The sequence below is a fragment of the Rhineura floridana genome, chromosome 14 (genome assembly GCF_030035675.1).
Source record: "Rhineura floridana isolate rRhiFlo1 chromosome 14, rRhiFlo1.hap2, whole genome shotgun sequence".
NCBI lineage: Eukaryota > Metazoa > Chordata > Lepidosauria > Squamata > Rhineuridae > Rhineura > Rhineura floridana.
The window spans coordinates 956441-975367 of record NC_084493.1 but is presented as its reverse complement, the minus strand read 5'-3'; the positions used below and the strand labels follow the sequence as shown (position 1 = coordinate 975367).

The 18927-nt window shown below is 46.5% G+C and overlaps 1 protein-coding gene across 4 annotated transcripts in view; it reads left to right on the top strand.

Annotated features, from left to right (window-relative positions):
- The window catches only part of FRMD5 (FERM domain containing 5), a 121771-nt gene that overhangs the window by 76775 nt on the left and 26069 nt on the right, over nt 1-18927 (top strand). For all 4 annotated transcript variants that reach the window (XM_061594769.1, XM_061594766.1, XM_061594768.1 and 1 more), the window contains exons 2-6: nt 2475-2579; nt 4538-4580; nt 5564-5642; nt 16406-16503; nt 18626-18749. In XM_061594769.1, the coding sequence (XP_061450753.1) occupies nt 2475-2579; nt 4538-4580; nt 5564-5642; nt 16406-16503; nt 18626-18749 (449 nt within the window). The remainder of the gene's footprint in view (nt 1-2474; nt 2580-4537; nt 4581-5563; nt 5643-16405; nt 16504-18625; nt 18750-18927) is intronic.

Here is an 18927-nt window from a genome sequence, read left to right as displayed (position 1 = left end):
CTGCACAGCTGAACTATATTTACAGCAGGCAGTGTGCACCCATATCACAAACTGTAGAAGGTGCTGTAAATGTGTGCCATGCCCATTAAGGCATGAAGGCAGTCAGTGAAAGCCAGGTGGTGATTCATAGCTTAATCTTTGACTGATCCATCAGCCCTGAGGTTCCAAATCATGTGTCAAAAAAGAAAACAAGTGTCTTGTTCTAACAAAGCCTCTTGAACCAACCCATCAACCAATTTACTATGAAGGGATTGATGTGCACGAGCAGAGATGTCAGGGTGGCAGGGTCTGGGGAGAGGCTGGTTTGACAACAGCACAGTCCTCTGGCTCCAGCGAAGCTGCAAGTAATGCGAAGGAGCAAAGCCACTTTGCACTGCTATATAGACAACTTTGAGTAGGGCTTCCTTGAAAGGAAGAGGTGGGCAGCTGCGAAGCTAAAGGGCCGCCTGTCTGCACCAGTTAATTTTCACACAATCCACTTTATATTTATTCATTCTGGAGGTCTATTCCTCGCTTATCAAACACGTTTCCAGGTCAGCTTACAAACAAAATACAATTTTAAAAAACCCATTAAAACATACAAACTACACATTAAAATCAACAAAATCTAAACGTGCAGAGATAAAACAGGTCAAAGGGATCTTTGATTATAAAGTCATCTAAATGAATTAAACAGTTTAAAACCCTGGAAAATTAAAAAGGGGGTTGCCTGGCTCTGAGATGACATCAAAGTAGGGCCCAGGTGAGTTTCATTGCAGAAAGCATCCTGCCACTGGGGCCACTGTAGAAAAGGCCCTATCCCCTGCAGCCACTGGACTTCCTCTGGTGTAATATAATCGCAATCCCTGGTCCCAGTTGAGTTTTATGTTGCTCAGGGGTGGGGGCAGGCAAATTGTTGGAAATGGTTGGTTCTATGGAATAGCTCCATAGAACTTTTCTTTCTAAATTATGTCCTCTGTTCTTCTGGCATCTGTTTTTCTCTTCCTCCCCCAAAGAAAGAGGTGGATCTGGGTTTCAGGATGTTGCATCTCCTTAGTGTGAACCTTTCCTGTTTCTTCTAGACTAGAGATGGATTAGTTGTCTCCAGAAAGCCATTGCAAACATTTCCAGATCTGGCAGTGACAATGATCCATCTTGTCTGCAAGGGGTGTTTGTGTGCGATATACCAGACCTTTCCGAAAAGAACCATCCCAGCAGCCCCCCGCCCAATCCCTGGCTTCCTGGAAGGGACATTGTGTTTCCATGCCCACATCTTGCCTATGTGTGTTGGAGCCACCAGCCTGTTCAGGGTTTGGAAGGGGCATGCACAGTGAAGAAAGCGCTCGGTGTTTCTTCTGTGCATTGCAGAGGGAAAGGCGTCTGGGGCTGCAGAGTGCCCAATTTGCTCGTTTGTGCCAGCTCTGCTTTGCTTGGGTAGCGTAGAAAGCTCATCCCACTGACCTTGGTGATGGTACGATGCAGCGGCAATTTGAAACCCGGCAACTGCTATTACCGCTCATGAGCTGGTTTTTTCCCCCCAATGCTCTGTTTTCTGTATTGCTGTAGAATGCACTGAATTTGTCACAAACATGGAGCCCCTTGTGATCTGATATAGCAGAGCCAGGTGCTGAATGTCATCCCTGCCACGCTCTAGCATGCCCTGAGCCTCATGATGAGACATGATGAGCTGTGGAGCTGTTGGTTTAAACCTACACGAAGTATTAACATGCTTAAAGTGGTTTTTTTTAATAGCCAGTCATTTCAATGGTTGTTTGGCATTGTTTTTAAATGTTATACATATATACATACATATATATATACATACATATACACACACACACACATATATAAATTCAAAAAGTACGGGGTCCAGGCCTTCAGAGGTGAAGGGGCCAAACCCTCCCTGGGGTATCTGCTGACCTCCTCATTGGTCAGCCACTTCCAGACCATCCTCTGGGCTGGACTTCTCCTGCAAAGTCATGAAATCAGAAATCAAAATAAAAAATCAGAAGAAGGCTAGGACTGTGGAGGGCAGCTATGAGAGCGCATGTTCCTTTACAACCCTGACTAACCAAGTATATAAAATTTGTTATTGTTATTAATTAATTAAATGTATATCCCCCCTTCCTCCCAGAAGGAGCCCAGGGCGGCAAAAAAAACACTAAAAACACTCTAAAACATCTTAAAAACAGACTTTAAATGTATTAAAACAAAACATCTTCAGGCAGCCCTCTTCCTTTTGCCTCCATCCTTCTCTGCCTCCATCCACCCATCACCTACTGCTGCCTTGCTTGCTGTGAGCTGGGATGCTCTTGTGGTCTTGTGGGTGGGAGGCCTGCAAAGGGCTTCAGCATCACTCCTCCCACCACGGAGCATTAGAAAGATCTGCCTGGGCCAACAGCAAGAGAAATGGATCCTGACAGCTCTTCCTGTAAGGGGAGCTGGTTGTGTCCCCCGCCGCCACCTCTGTTCAGTGCCCTGTCATTGTTTTACAGAGAGATGCGAAAGGGCAGTACCTTTTCGACCTCCTTTGCCATCACTTGAACCTGCTGGAGAAAGACTACTTTGGGATCCGCTACGTAGACCCCGACAAGCAGCGGGTGAGTCCCAGGAATGGGCCCCCCAGTGGGCATCCATCTCCAAAGCTGGGGCAGGAGGTAGCAAGGCTTGGTGACCCAGCTCTTTGCAGGGTCCCCTTGGCCTGCCTCATGGCCAGCAAAAGTGGAATGAATCAATTATGCCAAAACAAACCACTCTGGGCAAATTGGCTTGCTTTGCACAATTTATTCAGGGTACCGAATTTGACCTCCCTGCTCTCATCCATGGGGCTTCTCGGTTGCCTGCCATTCAACTGCTAGACTGCCCTTAGATCCAGAGAGAGTGAGAGAGAGCACAAAATGATATTTGAACCCAGGTTGTCCAGGTCCTGGTCTGACACTGTAACCACTGCTCTGCTCTACCCTGGGATGAACAGGTCTTAGTTACGCTGCAAATAATCTTGCTTGGAGTGTCCCAGGAACAGTTCACAAGCCTGAGTCAAGCACCTCTCAGGAGTGTCTCCCATTTACACCAAAGTGGTTCTTGTGGTGCCTCTCTGGATCCAGGTCCATAGCCAGCTGCCCTGGACACTCTAGCAAGAAGGATTCATTGCCAGGGCAGGCCGGCAGGCCTGATACTTGGAATGGATGGAGGAGGAGGAGGGTGGGGAGATGCAGTGGGAAAAGGAGAGCTTAATCCTCCCCCCCCCGACGAAGAAATCAAGCACTCTCATTTCAGCGTTGGTGCCAACACTTCTGCAAGCCTCTTTAGAGACACACTGTTGTGACCTGAGTGTGGATTGTGCTGTCCCACCGCCATGTTTTGAAATGGGCAGCACAAAGAATAAAGGGTCCTCAGCTTTTGTTTTGCTGCGGAAGGGCCCAGCCCAGAAAGAAGAGCCCAGTGTGCCTGGAGGGCTCCTGCCCTCAGCCCCTGGGAGCAGGAGGGGCTCCCCCGTCCTGGATCTGGGGCCTCTTCTCCTGTTGTTGCGCAGGCAGCAGTTGAGGCCAGCCGTGTGCCTAAGAGCCAGGAAGGGATGTGGCTTCAGCCACCATTTCTAGCGCCAAAAGTCATTTCAGCTGAGGGGGGAGCGGTTCATTAACTAGCTGGCTGCTGCATGCTGAAGGAGATGGAGAGCAGCCAAACGCCACTTGGATCAATTCCATGCACGTTCTTGACACGTGTAACAATCGCCCAGCTTTTTTTTTTTTAATGGCAAGCAGCCCTGGGACACTGCACGTTTGGTCAGGGAGTCTGCACCCAAAGCCATTTCCTTACATAAAATCCCCCCAGGTGCTTTTCCAGCAGTGGGGAAAAGATACAAGCATCTTTTTGTTCACGGGTGGAAAAACATTTTAAGGGATATAATTTTGAAAATAAAAATGGCCCACATGGAAAAAGGTTTGTTTGGTTGTTTAACACATTTTACTTTGCTCTACAGCCAAAAAGGCTCCCAATAGCAGATCAATAAGCAAGGGGACAGCTCCTGACCTTAGGCTTGCTAATCTAGAAGATGTGAAACTGAAGGAAGAAGAGACAAGGAGAAAACAAACTCAGGCACTCATTCTTAAAGTCACATGGTGGTTCTCATAATTCCCATCTAGAATGCACACAGTTGAAGCGGCCAAAAGGAGCTAAAACGATGGTGCAGTCCCGCTTCCCTCCCCTCCTTCTGCTGCATCCTGATGGAATGATTGCTGCTGGGTGACTGGAAGAGTCAAAGGCTGCTGCTCTGTCAAGAGAGCCCACGGAATGGCCCTGCAGAGTTGAGCGCCTCCTCGCCTCTGCCATTCCGCCAGTCAAAGTTCCAGCCACCAGTTCCACCACCAGCAACAACAACCAAAACACCACTGGGAGATTGCCACATGAATCTACCACTGGCCCATCTCGTGTATGGCCCTTAGTCAGCCAGTTTGGTTCTGTGAATGAGGTCATAGTGACCCCCTTGGGGAACCCAAAAGGTTCTGTGGCTAGTCTTTTGCTTCTTCCCTTTTGAAAACCTCTTTCTTCTTTGTTTCAGCACTGGTTGGAATTCTCAAAGTCTGTTGTGAAACAAATGCGATGTAAGTATTGTATTAAGATAGCAAAGAGGGCTCTGATTTAGGGTAATAAATAGGTGGGGTGTGATGGGGGAAGGGGTCCTTGATTCTGCCAGAGGAGTCCCTTTGTGGTCCTCACTACTTAGGGGCCCGGGGGTTCTGTGCCAATCTGGACAGTGCTTTGAACGCCTGCATGTGGCATCTCAATGTCCTGGCATTTTCTGAGCACCTTTGGGTTTTAAGAGCCACTGTGCTTGCTTGTAGCTTCTGGAATCTGGTTGAGTAGTTAGTGGAAGGAAGACTGAGCCCACTTCTAGCACCACGGATTGTTAAGAGCGTCGAAGTAGAATTGACCTTTTGCAGTGTTTTTTTTTTTAACAACAAACTCCAAACAAAGCTTGTATTTTCGTGATGACATCATTTTGCTGGAGAGAAGGCTTCTTCTTTTGACTACAAGTATGACCTTGCACTGTGTGTACTTGAACAAGATTTTCTCATCCCAGTTTCAGAAGATTCACCTCTAGCTTCCTTATTAGACATCTTTCTGGGTGTCCAGTTCCCAACCTAGTTCAAATTAGTCTTTCCTTTGTAGGAGTATTTATTTTAAACCTTTTTTTTTGTCTACTCCTCAGCCTGGAGCTGCTAAGAAATGTCAGTGATAAGACAGTCCCTCCTCTCAGCTTACTATCGAAAAGTCATGACACAAAAGAAAAACAGGTTGGGAGCGGAGGAGGAAAAAGTAGAAGTCAGACCCTGTTTCTTAGTTAGAGGGTTGTTGTAATGACTGGCTAGAATGGTTGTTAAAAGGACCAGCTTGTGCCAGGAGAAAGTCTACCTTTGCTAACTGAGATCTGAGTGTGTGTTTGGGAAGATGGGGAGAGAACTTCCAAGTTGTGTGTTGTCCCTGGACCTTGCTGAGAGGAACTAGCTTGCAGTTGGCTGCAGGGCTGCACCGGTGGCTGATGCCTTAGGTGATATGATAATGACGCTGCTGTTGTCTCCCGCAGCACAACCTCCGTTCACCATGTGCTTCCGGGTGAAGTTCTACCCCACTGACCCCGCTGCTCTGAAAGAGGAAATCACCAGGTAAGGCCAGCCGAGGTAGGCCTCTTCCATTGTTAGGTTGGCCGCAAAAGGAGCCAATTGGAATGTGGGCTTGGGAGATCCTTGAACAATCTTGAACTGGGCTCCTGCTGGGAGGAAGGGCGGGATATAAATCAAATCAAATAATAAAATAAATAAATAAATAAACAGTCTGTGAAAAGCCAGTTTTGCCTGCCATGGATACCAGAGAGTGTGTGCTTTGTGAGAGATGCCTGTGGATAAGAAGAGGTTTTCTAGAAAGAAAGACCACCACTTCGTGTGGCTCTTTGTTCTGGGGCTGCGTCTTAAGAGGCTTGTTTTGCTACCAGCCCAGCTGCCATTCTGTAATTGCAGCCTCTTCTCTGGGACCTCCCAGTCTGTTAAGGGATCTGAGCTACATTTAGTGCCCATTTCCATAGACTGCAGCGGATGCCCCTGCAGCCTCCATAATTTACAGGTTGCAGAACTGTTTGGTGTGCCTCAAAGATTTCTCATAGGGTCATCTTCTGAGATGAAATTCACCAGTGTCTGCCTCTGACCCACAGGGATAGTAATGTGCAATTATGCAGGTGAAGTTTCCCCTTTTGTTGTGAAGCTACAACGATTGGGGGAGGGCACTGTATCTGTTACATATCTGTCTGTCACAAAACTGTTAATGGTGAGGTCAGTTCCCAGTGTCTTTCTAGGTCTTGGCTTTGTCTTATTTAATGTTGTGTCACAAGGCTTAAGAACAGATAAAGGATATCCAATGCACTCCTTGGGGTGTGGAGGCATATGAACAACTTCAGTTCCTGATTCGGTCTTCTCATTGAGCTTTCTTTGGGCTTATCTACACGGGGCATTACTTCGTACTACAGATGCTATTTTTACCTGTATTTTCTGTCTGTACCATCCACAGTAAGGGCTCAATGCCAGCTGCAAACACAGTGTTTTCTAGTCACACTAGAGGGGAAGGATCTATCCTGCAGTTTCCTAAAGACCACACCCTCTAATTTAACATTTCCACTCCCTCTGGTTACCTGGCAACCAAGCATGCTCAGTTTGTTCTACCAGTTAGTTTCATTTAAAAAAAACAGCAACCCGGAAGGGTGATTGTTTATATTTTCACTGGTACAATACAGCTGAAATACAAATCTTTGTTTGAGCAGTGTTATGCTTTTGTGCCCAAGTTAGGGGGGAAAGAAAAATAAGGCACCGTTTGCAGCAACATAAAAAAGGCTTGCAGAACAGGAGAGAGCAGAGGAAGTTACTCTTCAGCCCTCAGGAAATGAAATGAACGAAGGGAGGAGGAGGGAGTGGTCGTGGAGATGGGAATGATTGACACACCCACCTAAAATGCTCAGGGAGACCTTGAGATGAGATATGAAATTGAGGAAGCATCCAAACTAGGAAATGTGGTAGTAATGGGTGACTTCAACTACCCGGACATAGACTGGCTGCATATGTGTTCCAGTCATGACAAAGAAGCAAAGTTTCTAGATATTCTAAATGACTATTCCCTAGACCAGTTGGTCATGGAACTGACCAGAGGGACGGCAACCCTGGACTTAATCCTCAGTGGGGACCGGGACCTGGTGCGAGATGTAAGTGTTGTTGAACTGATTGGGAACAGTGACCACAGTGCTATTAAATTAAACATACATGTAACTGGCCAATTGCCAAGAAAATCCAACACGGTCACATTTGACTTCAAAAGAGGAAACTTCACAAAAATGAGGGGATTGGTAAAAAGGAAGCTGAAAAACAAAGTCCAGAGGGTCACATCACTCGAAAATGCTTGGAAGTTGTTTAAAAACACTCTATTAGAAGCTCAACTGGAGTGCATACCGCAGATCAGAAAAGGTACCGCCAGGGCCAAGAAGATGCCAGCATGGTTAACGAGCAAAGTCAAGGAAGCTCTTAGAGGCAAAAAGTCTTCCTTCAAAAAATAGAAGTCTTGTCCGAATGAAGAAAATAAAAAAGAACACAAACTCTGGCAAAAGAAATGCAAGAAGACAATAAGGGATGCTAAAAAAGAATTTGAGGAGCACATTGCTAAGAACATAAAAACCAACAACAAAAAATTCTATAAATACATTCAAAGCAGGAGACCATCTAGGGAGACGATTGGACCCTTGGATGATAAGGGAGTCAAAGGTGTACTAAAGAACGATAAGGAGATTGCAGAGAAGCTAAATGAATTCTTTGCATCTGTCTTCACAGTGGAAGATATAGGGCAGATCCCTGAACCTGAACTAACAGTTGCAGGAAGGGATTCTGAGGAACTGAGACAAATAGTGGTAACGAGAGAGGAAGTTCTAAGCTTAATGGACAATATAAAAACTGACAAATCACCGGGCCCGGATGGCATCCACCCGAGAGTTCTCAAAGAACTCAAATGTGAAATTGCTGATCTGCTAACTAAAATATGTAACTTGTCCCTTGGGTTCTCCTCTGTGCCTGAGGACTGGAAAGTGGCAAATGTAACGCCAATCTTCAAAAAGGGATCCAGAGGGGATCCCGGAAATTACAGGCCAGTTAGCTTAACTTCTGTCCCTGGAAAACTGGTAGAAAGTATTATTAAAGCTAGATTAACTAAGCACATAGAAGAACAAGCCTTGCTGAAGCAGAGCCAGCATGGCTTCTGCAAGGGAAAGTCCTGTCTCAGTAACCTATTAGAATTCTTTGAGAGTGTCAACAAGCATATAGATAGAGGTGATCCAGTGGACATAGTGTACTTAGACTTTCAAAAAGCGTTTGACAAGGTACCTCACCAAAGGCTTCTGAGGAAGCTTAGCAGTCATGGAATAAGAGGAGAGGTCCTCTTGTGGATAAGGAATTGGTTAAGAAGCAGAAAGCAGAGAGTAGGAATAAACGGACAGTTCTCCCAATGGAGGGCTGTAGAAAGTGGAGTCCCTCAAGGATCGGTATTGGGACCTGTACTTTTCAACTTGTTCATTAATGACCTAGAATTAGGAGTGAGCAGTGAAGTGGCCAAGTTTGCTGATGACACTAAATTGTTCAGGGTTGTTAAAACAAAAAGGGATTGCAAAGAGCTCCAAAAAGACCTCTCCAAACTGAGTGAATGGGCAGAAAAATGGCAAATGCAATTCAATATAAACAAGTGTAAAATTATGCATATTGGAGCAAAAAATCTTAATTTCACATATACGCTCATGGGGTCTGAACTGGCGGTGACCGACCAGGAGAGAGACCTCGGGGTTGTAGTGGACAGCACGATGAAAATGTCGACCCAGTGTGCGGCAGCTGTGAAAAAGGCAAATTCCATGCTAGCGATAATTAGGAAAGGTATTGAAAATAAAACAGCCGATATCATAATGCCGTTGTATAAATCTATGGTGCGGCCGCATTTGGAATACTGTGTACAGTTCTGGTCACCTCATCTCAGAAAGGATATTATAGAGTTGGAAAAGGTTCAGAAGAGGGCAACCAGAATGATCAAGGGGATGGAGCGACTCCCTTATGAGGAAAGGTTGCAGCATTTGGGGCTTTTTAGTTTAGAGAAAAGGCGGGTCAGAGGAGACATGATAGAAGTGTATAAAATTATGCATGGCATTGAGAAAGTGGATAGAGAAAAGTTCTTCTCCCTCTCTCATAATACTAGAACTCGTGGACATTCCAAGAAGCTGAATGTTGGAAGATTCAGGACAGACAAAAGGAAGTACTTCTTTACTCAGCGCATAGTCAAACTATGGAATTTGCTCCCACAAGATGCAGTAATGGCCACCAGCTTGGACGGCTTTAAAAGAAGATTAGACAAATTCATGGAGGACAGGGCTATCAATGGCTACTAGCCATGATGGCTGTGCTCTGCCACCCTAGTCAGAGGCAGCATGCTTCTGAAAACCAGTTGCCGGAAGCCTCAGGAGGGGAGAGTGTTCTTGCACTCGGGTCCTGCTTGCGGGCTTCCCCCAGGCACCTGGTTGGCCACTGTGAGAACAGGATGCTGGGCTAGATGGGCCACTGGCCTGATCCAGCAGGCTCTTCTTATGTTCTTATGTTCTTATGTTCTTAAAAGTATTGGAGCAAAGCATCTGCAAGCCCTAGAAATATAGGGTGAAGACATTTTTCCTTCCATTTTTTTATTATTAGGGGCTTGTTTAGATGGCAACTTACTGTGAGATTGGTGCTACTTGCATCCCCATTTAATTTGCATGGTTCACATGACGTTGCAGGCTATCAGCAGATATCACACAGTTTTCCAGTATCAACCTAGTCCAATTATAATGCGAAAAGGAAAGGAAAAACCATCTCAGCTTCGCTGCACTTGTCCATGTAGGTGCTTTGTCTCAGTGTTTTTTTAGTGGGCGGGCTCTCTTATGCCCCATCTCCAGCTCCCTCTCTCTCTGCAATTGACAAGAAACAATGAAACTGAACAAAAAAACCCTCCACTTCTCCATTAGCAATATCATTAGTGATATAAATCAAATAATAATAATAATCCATACTCTGGAGGGAATAAACATGTAAATTTACGGGTGGAATCCTCTACATGCAAAGCAGATGCTCTGCCCCTGAGCTATGGCCCCTGCCCAACCTCTTAAATTCCATAGCACATTCCAAATTTTCTAGTTTCCTAGCATACTTAGCATTTTGGAATAAAATTCGTAGTTTCCAGCCAGCCAGAGCCACTGCTCTGATTTTTTTAATGAAATTGTAGTATGCAAGTATTTTTTATAAATAAATAAACTAAGGCTGTGTCCATAGTATATTGTGATGCTAACTGGCATGCATGTAGGTCATTCAGATCCACATGTGAAGAACAGTCAGGGTGGAAGGAAGGAAGAGAGAATGGGATTATCTCTACATCTTTAAGGATGATCCTGAACTGGGCCAGGAGGGTGTAATTTTCCACCTTTTACATCAATGTCATTAGTTATCTAGGTGAGCTCAAGTAAAATGCAAACTGTGGATTATCATAATCCTATGGGGGGGGCGAGTAAAACTTTCCCAGCTTTTTCGGGTCACTTCAGTGTGTTCCAGCACATTCCAGCCATGTGTGTTGTTGCCCTTCTCCTTAGCATATTATTATGCTAATGCTGCTTTGTTGTCTGTAATCTTAACATCCTCTCAGATGCCACCTGACTGTTGCTGGGAGTCAGCAAAAAGTCCCAAGCAGCCTGTACAAAGTGGCATTGAGGGTTTTTTTTTACCCCCATTCTCTGTTTTAGCCTATCACGGATCCCAGGCTTCCAAGGCATCCTCACAGCTACCCTATTTGATTTGCAGATTTTATGCTAAACGCCTCTTTCAGCAACTGCTGTGTTGTGCATCCAGTAGCCCTGGATGTAAATGTGACATGGCCAATAAGAACCACTGGTGGCATTATGCTTGAGTACGATATGCTAATTGGGAATGCTCAGAGGTCAGCGTCCTGACAGTCATCAAAGATAATAAGGCGAATTGAAATCCCATCCAGAAATGTATTCAGGGAGGCAATGGGAACCCAATCACTTAAGGTCATCAAAACAAGTCTTTGCAATCGTAGAATATGGAGGAAGAATTTCTGGGGGTCAGGAGCCAGTTGCTGCATTGGTTCCCAGATAATCCTCATGCAAGTGAGGAGGAATTGGATTATTTTTTCCATCTGTGCAAGCTAGCACTTTCTGTTTCTCAAATGCAAAAGATTTAAAATGAGGGCAGGTCTAATTTTAGCTTGCATGTCTATAAACTAATTCATGTTATCCCTTAGAATGATAATCTGTGTTGGAAAGTTGGGGAATGAAACAAATGAGAAAGTAGGAATCAAAATAGTTTACAGCCTGACAGTCAACGAGATTTTGGCTGAAAGTTATGGCATTTATCAATGAAATATCCAGTTACGGTAAATCGAGAATTTCTTAGTTCAGGGTTATTGAAGAAAGATGATGATTTCTGCCTACTAAAGAGATAGGTGAACTATTTTTTGGAACTCTTCAAATCAAAAAGATCTTCCAAAGTGAAATTTCATTACTGAGCACTAGGGCAGCACAACATAGGCAAAATAAAGCTCTTCATTTTAATAAGTGATTGAATTAAACAGGTTAATTGGTCAGTACCTCTAAAAAGATTGGGGAGTGAGTAGGTGCTCAAAGGAGGAACAGCTCTATGGGAAAGTAGATCTGAGAGTCAATGGCCTCCTTTGCTGTGACCTCTAGAAGTGTGGTTCAATATTCCACTGCAAAAGAGCAGGATGATGATGATGATGATGATGAATTAGTTGACTGCCCTTCATCCAAAGGGCCCAGGCAGGTTACAACCATTTTAAAATACAGCATTAAAAACAATATCAAGCAATCTAAAATCGCAAGATAAGGTGGGTCGTAAAATACATGTCTCAGGTGTCAAAGGCCTCGGGTGAAGAGGTGTGTCTTCATTATCTGCAATACTTTGACAATGAAGTTGCCAGATGCACCTTGGTGGGGAGGAAGCTCCGCAGCTTAGGGGCCATCACAGAAAAGGCCCTGTCCCGGGCCACCCCTCTCTCCCACAAGCTTCTTAGGAGGGCAGAATACCAAAAGGGCCCCCTCTGCTGATCTCAAGCCCCGAGACGGTCTGTAGGGAAGGAGGCACTCTTTCACATAGCTGTGGCCTCAGTCCTTCAGGGCCTTAACCACTGGCGTGAGCACCTTAGCCTGGGCCCAGAAATGAACTGGCAGCCAATGCAGCTGTTTTAAAACAGGGGTTAGGCGAGTTCTTTACACTAAGTGGGTCCAACAGCGTGTAAGCCCTGTCTTGGCGAATGGCTGGTATTGGCTGTATGTTGTGGAAGAACTTGCGGTGGTTCCATTGTCATGGACAGATCACTACCTGGTTGGGTTTAGACTCACTGGGACTCAGAGCCTCTGCAGGGGTGGGGGACCGATTAGAATGGTCCGTCCCAAGAGGCTGATGGATCCGGATGGCTTCCTGATGGCTCTTGGAGATTTCCCTGTTGCCTTGGCAGGCGATCCTGTCGAAGCCCTGGTTGATCTTTGGAATAGGGAAATGACCAGGGCGGTGGACACGATCGCTCCCGAGCGTCCCCTCTTTCGGAGTGGAGCCAAACCGGCTCCATGGTTCTCCAAGGAGCTGGTGGTGATGAAACGTGTCAGACGGGGACTAGAGCGACGTTGGCGGAAAACTCGGAGCGAATCTGACCGATCTCGGGCTAGAGCCTATTTGAAGGCCTACTCCGAGGCAGTACAGGCTAAGAAGAAATCTTTCTTCTCAGCCTCCATTGCGTCTGCTGGGAGCTGTCCAGCGGAACTGTTTCGAGTGGTTAGGGGGCTTTTAACTACTAGCCCCAGTGAAGGTAATTCTGACCACTCAGCAGTCCGCTGTCAAGAATTTGCACAGCACTTTGCGGACAAAGTCGCTCAGATTCGCTGTGATTTGGACGCTAAAATTGATACAGTCTCTGAGGATGTAACTTCGGCGCCTGTTTGTCCAATTAAAATGGATTCTTTTCAACCTGTTCTACCCGAGGATGTGGACAAGATCCTTGGAGCGGCGCGCACCACTACGTGTGTACTGGACCCTTGCCCTTCCTGGCTCATTAGAAGTACCAGAGGGGGACTGGTCGATTGGATCAGGGGAATAGTTAATGCCTCTCTACAACAAGGCAGAATTCCATCATGCTTAAAGGAGGCAGTTATAAGACCACTGCTGAAAAAGCCCTCCCTTGATCCCTCTTTATTGGGCAACTACCGGCCAGTCTCCAATATTCCATTTTTAAGCAAGATAATAGAACGTATGGTGGTCGCCCAACTCCAGAGATTCCTGGATGATACGGATTATCTAGATCCATTTCAATCTGGTTTCAGACCTGGCTATGGGACAGAGACGGCTTTGGTCGCCTTGGTGGATGACCTACGCAGAGAACTGGACAGGGGGAGTGTGTCTCTGCTGGTTCTACTGGACCTCTCAGCGGCTTTCGATACCATCGATCATGGTATCCTTCTGGGCCGCCTTGCCGAGATGGGACTTGGGGGCACTGTTTTACAGTGGCTCCAATCCTTCCTGGAGGATCGAACCCAGAAGGTGGTACTGGGGGACTCCTGCTCGACCCCTTGGCCATTGACCTATGGGGTCCCTCAGGGTTCTGTTTTGTCCCCCATGTTATTTAACATCTACATGAAACCGCTGGGAGAGGTTGTCCGGGGTTTTGGTGTTCGGTGCCATCAGTATGCTGATGACACTCAACTCTATTTCTCTTTTCCACCTGAAGCCAAGGAAGCTGTACACGTCCTAAACCAGTGTCTGGCATCAGTGATGGACTGGATGAGGGCAAACAAGTTGAGATTAAATCCTGATAAAACAGAGGTACTCCTGGTCAGTCGGAGGGCAGATCAGGGAATAGGGATTCAACCGGTGCTGGATGGGGTCGCACTCCCCCTGAAGTCTCAGGTTCGCAGTTTGGGTGTACTCTTGGACTCAGCTTTGAATTTGGAGGCCCAGATTACTGCTGTATCCAGGAGCGCCTTTGCCCAATTAAAACTGGTGCGCCAGCTGCGCCTGTTCCTGGACCTGCCTGATCTGACCAGGGTGATGCATGCCTTGGTTACATCCCGCTTAGACTATTGTAACGCGCTCTACGTGGGGCTGCCTTTAAAGACTGTTCGGAAACTTAAATTGGTACAAAGAGCTGCAGCCAGAGTACTAACTGGGGCTGGTTACAGGGACCATACAACTCCCCTGTTACAACAGCTCCACTGGCTGCCAATTTGTTTCCGGTCACAATTCAAAGTGCTGGTTTTGACCTACAAAGCCCTATACGGCTCAGGTCCAGGCTATTTGACAGATCGTATCTCCCTACATGAACCTGTCCGGGATTTGAGATCTTCAAGTGAGGCCCTTCTTGTGTTCCCTACACCTTCGCAAGTACATTTGACGCGGACACGAGATAGGGCCTTTTCGGTGGTCGCCCCTAGGTTGTGGAACTCCCTCCCGAATGAGGTACGATCAGCTCCCTCCTTGCCGTCTTTTCGGCGACAAGTAAAGACTGTTTTATTTCAACTGGCATTTGGGACAGAGAACGACCAGGATTAATGTCTTATAGGCTTGGTGATCATATTATATGATTTTATTATTTTAAATTGTTCGCTGTTTTAACTTTTATCTTATAGTTTTTAATTTTCCCTTATAGTTTAATTCTTTTTTAATAATATACTCTGTATGTTTTAATGATGTTGTTTTTAGTTGTAAGCCGCTCTGAGTCCTGTTGGAAAAGGGCGGGGTAGAAATAAAGTTTTTTTATTATTATTATTATATGTTTAAAAGGTGCCACTCCTATATTCCTGCACGCAGGGCCGCCTACAGGTAGAAAGGGACCCAGGGCCAGTAGGGGCGCTGGGCTCATAGCTTTCATTTTTTAAAAAACGAACTGCTCTAGGAAGAAAACTAGACACCAAAGTATGAGCCACCCCCCCCCCCGCAGCCATTGTGTGAAATGATCTGGCCTGCTGTTCTCAGTCCCCACCCCTTCCAGTTTTGCACTCATGAGTGAAGTCAGAGCTGTGACTGATGACTTTGCACCAGCAAATCAAAAGCTGCTGTTTTCTCCTCTGGTTAGTGGCTTGTCTCTTTGTAATCTCCCTTTGATCCTCAGGTACTCCTCATGAGTCACTTTCTGCAGAGTCTACTACACAGTAAATGTGAGTGGGTGGTCACGAGCCAGAGAGAATATTCTCTGTGTTACTTTTCCCACGCTCTTTCTCTCTGTCATCGCTCTCTTTTTCTAGTGTTGCCAAACAGAAAATGTGCAGATCTGCCTGGCTCCCTCTTTGCTGGAAGCTTCCCTGCAGGTCCTTTCTCAATTGCTTCTGCCCATTGGGTTTTTTCTGTGTCCCACACCCCCCCTGCAAAGTATGCCATCTGGGTTGATCTTCTGTGCTGCTCTTGGGGTGTGGATCGGAATCCTCCTCTCAGACTCTGCCCAGAGTTGTGAGTGTTTTGCACAAATTTAAAATAAAATATGGCAATAAAATGGCCCTGTGTGGGCAAGGGTCTGGCTGTCATCCCTCTTTCTCTGTTTGGTCCCCAAGACATCTAATACCCAAGAAAGCTAGCAGAGCCCCATGCCAATCTCTGGGCTCCAGCAGGAGTTAGCACACACACAAAAGTACTTTAAGCCATGCACAGTTTGACTGAAGCAACTCTCAGCCTAATCTACCTCACAGGGCTATTGCAAAAATAAAAGTGGGAGGAAGGACCCAGAAAGAAAAGAGAGGTGCAGATATATCATGTCATATTCACAGACCATGCAGTGGGAGAAAAACATGCATACAGTGACTCCCTCTCATTGCTTTAACAGCAACATCCCACAGTTCTGATATTTTACAGCAAAATACCAACGACAACAAAAGCTTGCCAACATACACAAATACTCTAAAGCATGTGCAGCTTGATCGAACCAACTCTCAGCCTAACCAGCCTCACAGGGTTCTTGGAAAGACACCACACACACACACTTGAGATGTAAAAATACACACACCCCTTATAAGAGTTTATTGTCAAAACCAGCTGTTCATTGCAGAACTTTTTTTTTTTAATCAGTATGAGTTTCCTGCCCAATAACACCAGTGGCACCTAAGTAAGGCCTGCCTAACTGCTTAAAGAATAGCTTGGGTGGGAAAGTAGGGGACCCAATCTACATACAGTGAGCTGAGCCCAGGAAATCCTGCTGGCGTCTCTGCCTGCAAGTGGAGGAGGAGGGAAAGGGCTTTCCTTTGCTCCATGTTTGAGCCACAGCATGGAAATTGTGAGAGGCGCAACTGACTCCCTGTTTGCTGTGGTTCTCTTGTCAGGTATCTCGTCTTCTTGCAGATCAAAAGAGATCTCTATCATGGCCGCCTCCTGTGCAAGACGTCAGATGCTGCTCTGTTAGCTGGTTATATCCTTCAAGGTAATGAGAACATGAATTGGCTTTTCATGATTAGTACTGATCACATAATTTCAGTTTCAGCTGCACAGTGAACAGGGATGCCATCGTGCTGGTGTCGTGCGGCCCAGGCATCCAGAGCAGGAATTTGAATGGATGCCCACCATTATTCTAAAGTGTGGAGTTTGCACCCTGGTGATACGTCTTTTTCTGATATAACAAAGGAGGGTAAAAGTTAACTTTCAGCTGAAGCAGTCTTCCTTGGACTGCCTTCAAGTTGATCCCGACTTATGGTGACCCTATGAACAGGGTTTTCATGCTAAGCAGTATTCAGAGGGGGTTTACTGTTGCCTTCCTCTGAGGCTGAGAGCCCAAGGTCACCCAGTGAGCTTCATGGGTGTGGGGATTCGAATCCTGGTCTCCCGGGCTGTAGTCCAACACTCTAACCATTACGCCACACTGGCTGTCAGCGGAAGTGGCATTTCTGGATAATTTGGGGGGAGGAGACTTAAGGCCTGATTCCTCAGTTTAACAGGTGATTTTCCTAGAGGGCCACAGGACCCCCGGGATTAAGTTTTGAAGAGCAATAGAGCTGCCAAGGGGGCAATGCTTTTGGGTCACGTGCAGTTCAGCATTGCCTCAGAGGTGGTCTGCCCCCCTTTGGAGAATGGGAGAGGGGCCACTCCTATGCCTTTTATGACCAGCATGAGCCTTCGTTCAGCCAGTGCAGTTTCCCCATGCCAAAATCATTCAGGACGTCTCTTGGTTTCATTGTGCCATCTGCTCTAGGAATGGGGACCCTGTGAGTCTCCAGAGTCTGTTGGCCTTGCTGGCTGGGGGCTGGGGGCAGCTGGGAGTGCAGCAACCTCTGAAGAGTGCCAGGTTCCCCAACCCTGATCTGTGCCGTGTAGACACATCCCCTCTGCCACTTGGGCATCCTGCGCCTGCAGCTTCTGGCCAGCGGAAGGGCCTTTGGTGACCAACAGAAGCCGGCTGCTATCCTGTGTCCAAAGCTGAAGGCATCAGCTTCAATTTTCTAAGGGCAGGACCAGAATGGGGAGCTGCAAGTTGGCCCCCAGGACCTTGGATAGCAGGGTGCGGGGAGGCTCTGCCAGTCATAGTATTTCAGCCTTCTCCAACCTGCTGTTGTGTGAGGCGTCCTTCCCTGGCTCTCCCTGTCAGGTTCCTACCTGCTCGTGGTTACTGCCTGTCACTAGGCACCACCAGGGACTCCACCAGTCCGGACCGCTCTCTCTTATGATTTCTCTCCCCGCTCTAGCACAGATCTCAACAGATCCCCCTGCTAGGCAACCACCAGTAACGTCCCAATACTAGTATTCCCAGAGACTCTGAATACTGGTATTGTTATTCTCTTCACCGCTGCCACCATTTGTTACAGTTCCCCTTCAGCCTTGGTCATTACCTTACCCTCCCTTCTGGTCTGTGAAACCCCAGCCAAGGATCAGGCCTTTGGTAAACCAAATTAAGTATTTATTACAGATAACAAAGCTAACAAGATTAACCAGATTTCTTCTTAAGGCACATAAGCATATGGTTTTACTCAATACTAATCCGAACTCCACCTCCCTCCTGGTAAACAACTCTCTAAACCCCACCAAGCAACCCACTCTTTCTCTTCTCCCCCCAGATTCCACAATTCACCACCTCACATTCCCCAGATTTACCTGTCATCCTTTCATTTATACTAACAGCCATTTTAAACATTCAGCCAATCATCAAGCATTCTATTGCCCATTCACTCCCCCTCCTCTTTCACTACTTACCATGTATACTCTAAACAACCAGCACTTACCATATATACACTAATATATAGGAACATCACACAGGACCAGAATGGGGAGCTGCAAGTTGGCTCCCAGGACCTTGGATAGCAGGGTGCGGGGAGGCTCTGCCAGTCATAGTATTTCAGCCTTCTCCAACCTGCTGTTGAAAGACTCTCATTAGCCACAGCCAGTACTGGGAGCTGGAATCCGAAACATATGGAAGGCACCATTGTGAGGAAGGTTGTAGAATTTGGTGCTGTGCCTTGGTTTGGCTCATACACTACAGGGAAATGAACAGGCCTTGCCTGGACTTTCCAGCCTGTTGCTGATTTCTGTCTGTCTCTTTCTCGTCTTTCCTTCAGCGGAGATTGGTGACTATGACCCTGGAAAGCACCCTGAGGGTTACAGCTCCAAGTTCCAGTTTTTCCCGAAGCATTCAGAAAAGCTGGAAAGGAAAATTGCAGAGATCCACAAGATTGAGCTCAGGTGACCTTCTGCCTTTGCACTTAACCTGGATCCATATTCTGAGGGAGCTTCCATTGTTAGCTGTGCAATGGACACGCACCAGAAAAGAAATCTGGCAGGCAGGGAAAATGCCTCAAATCAAAGCCAAGCCCCAAAGTCGACTTTCCAGTGACTCAGTTGCTTGCTGGGATCTGAAGGA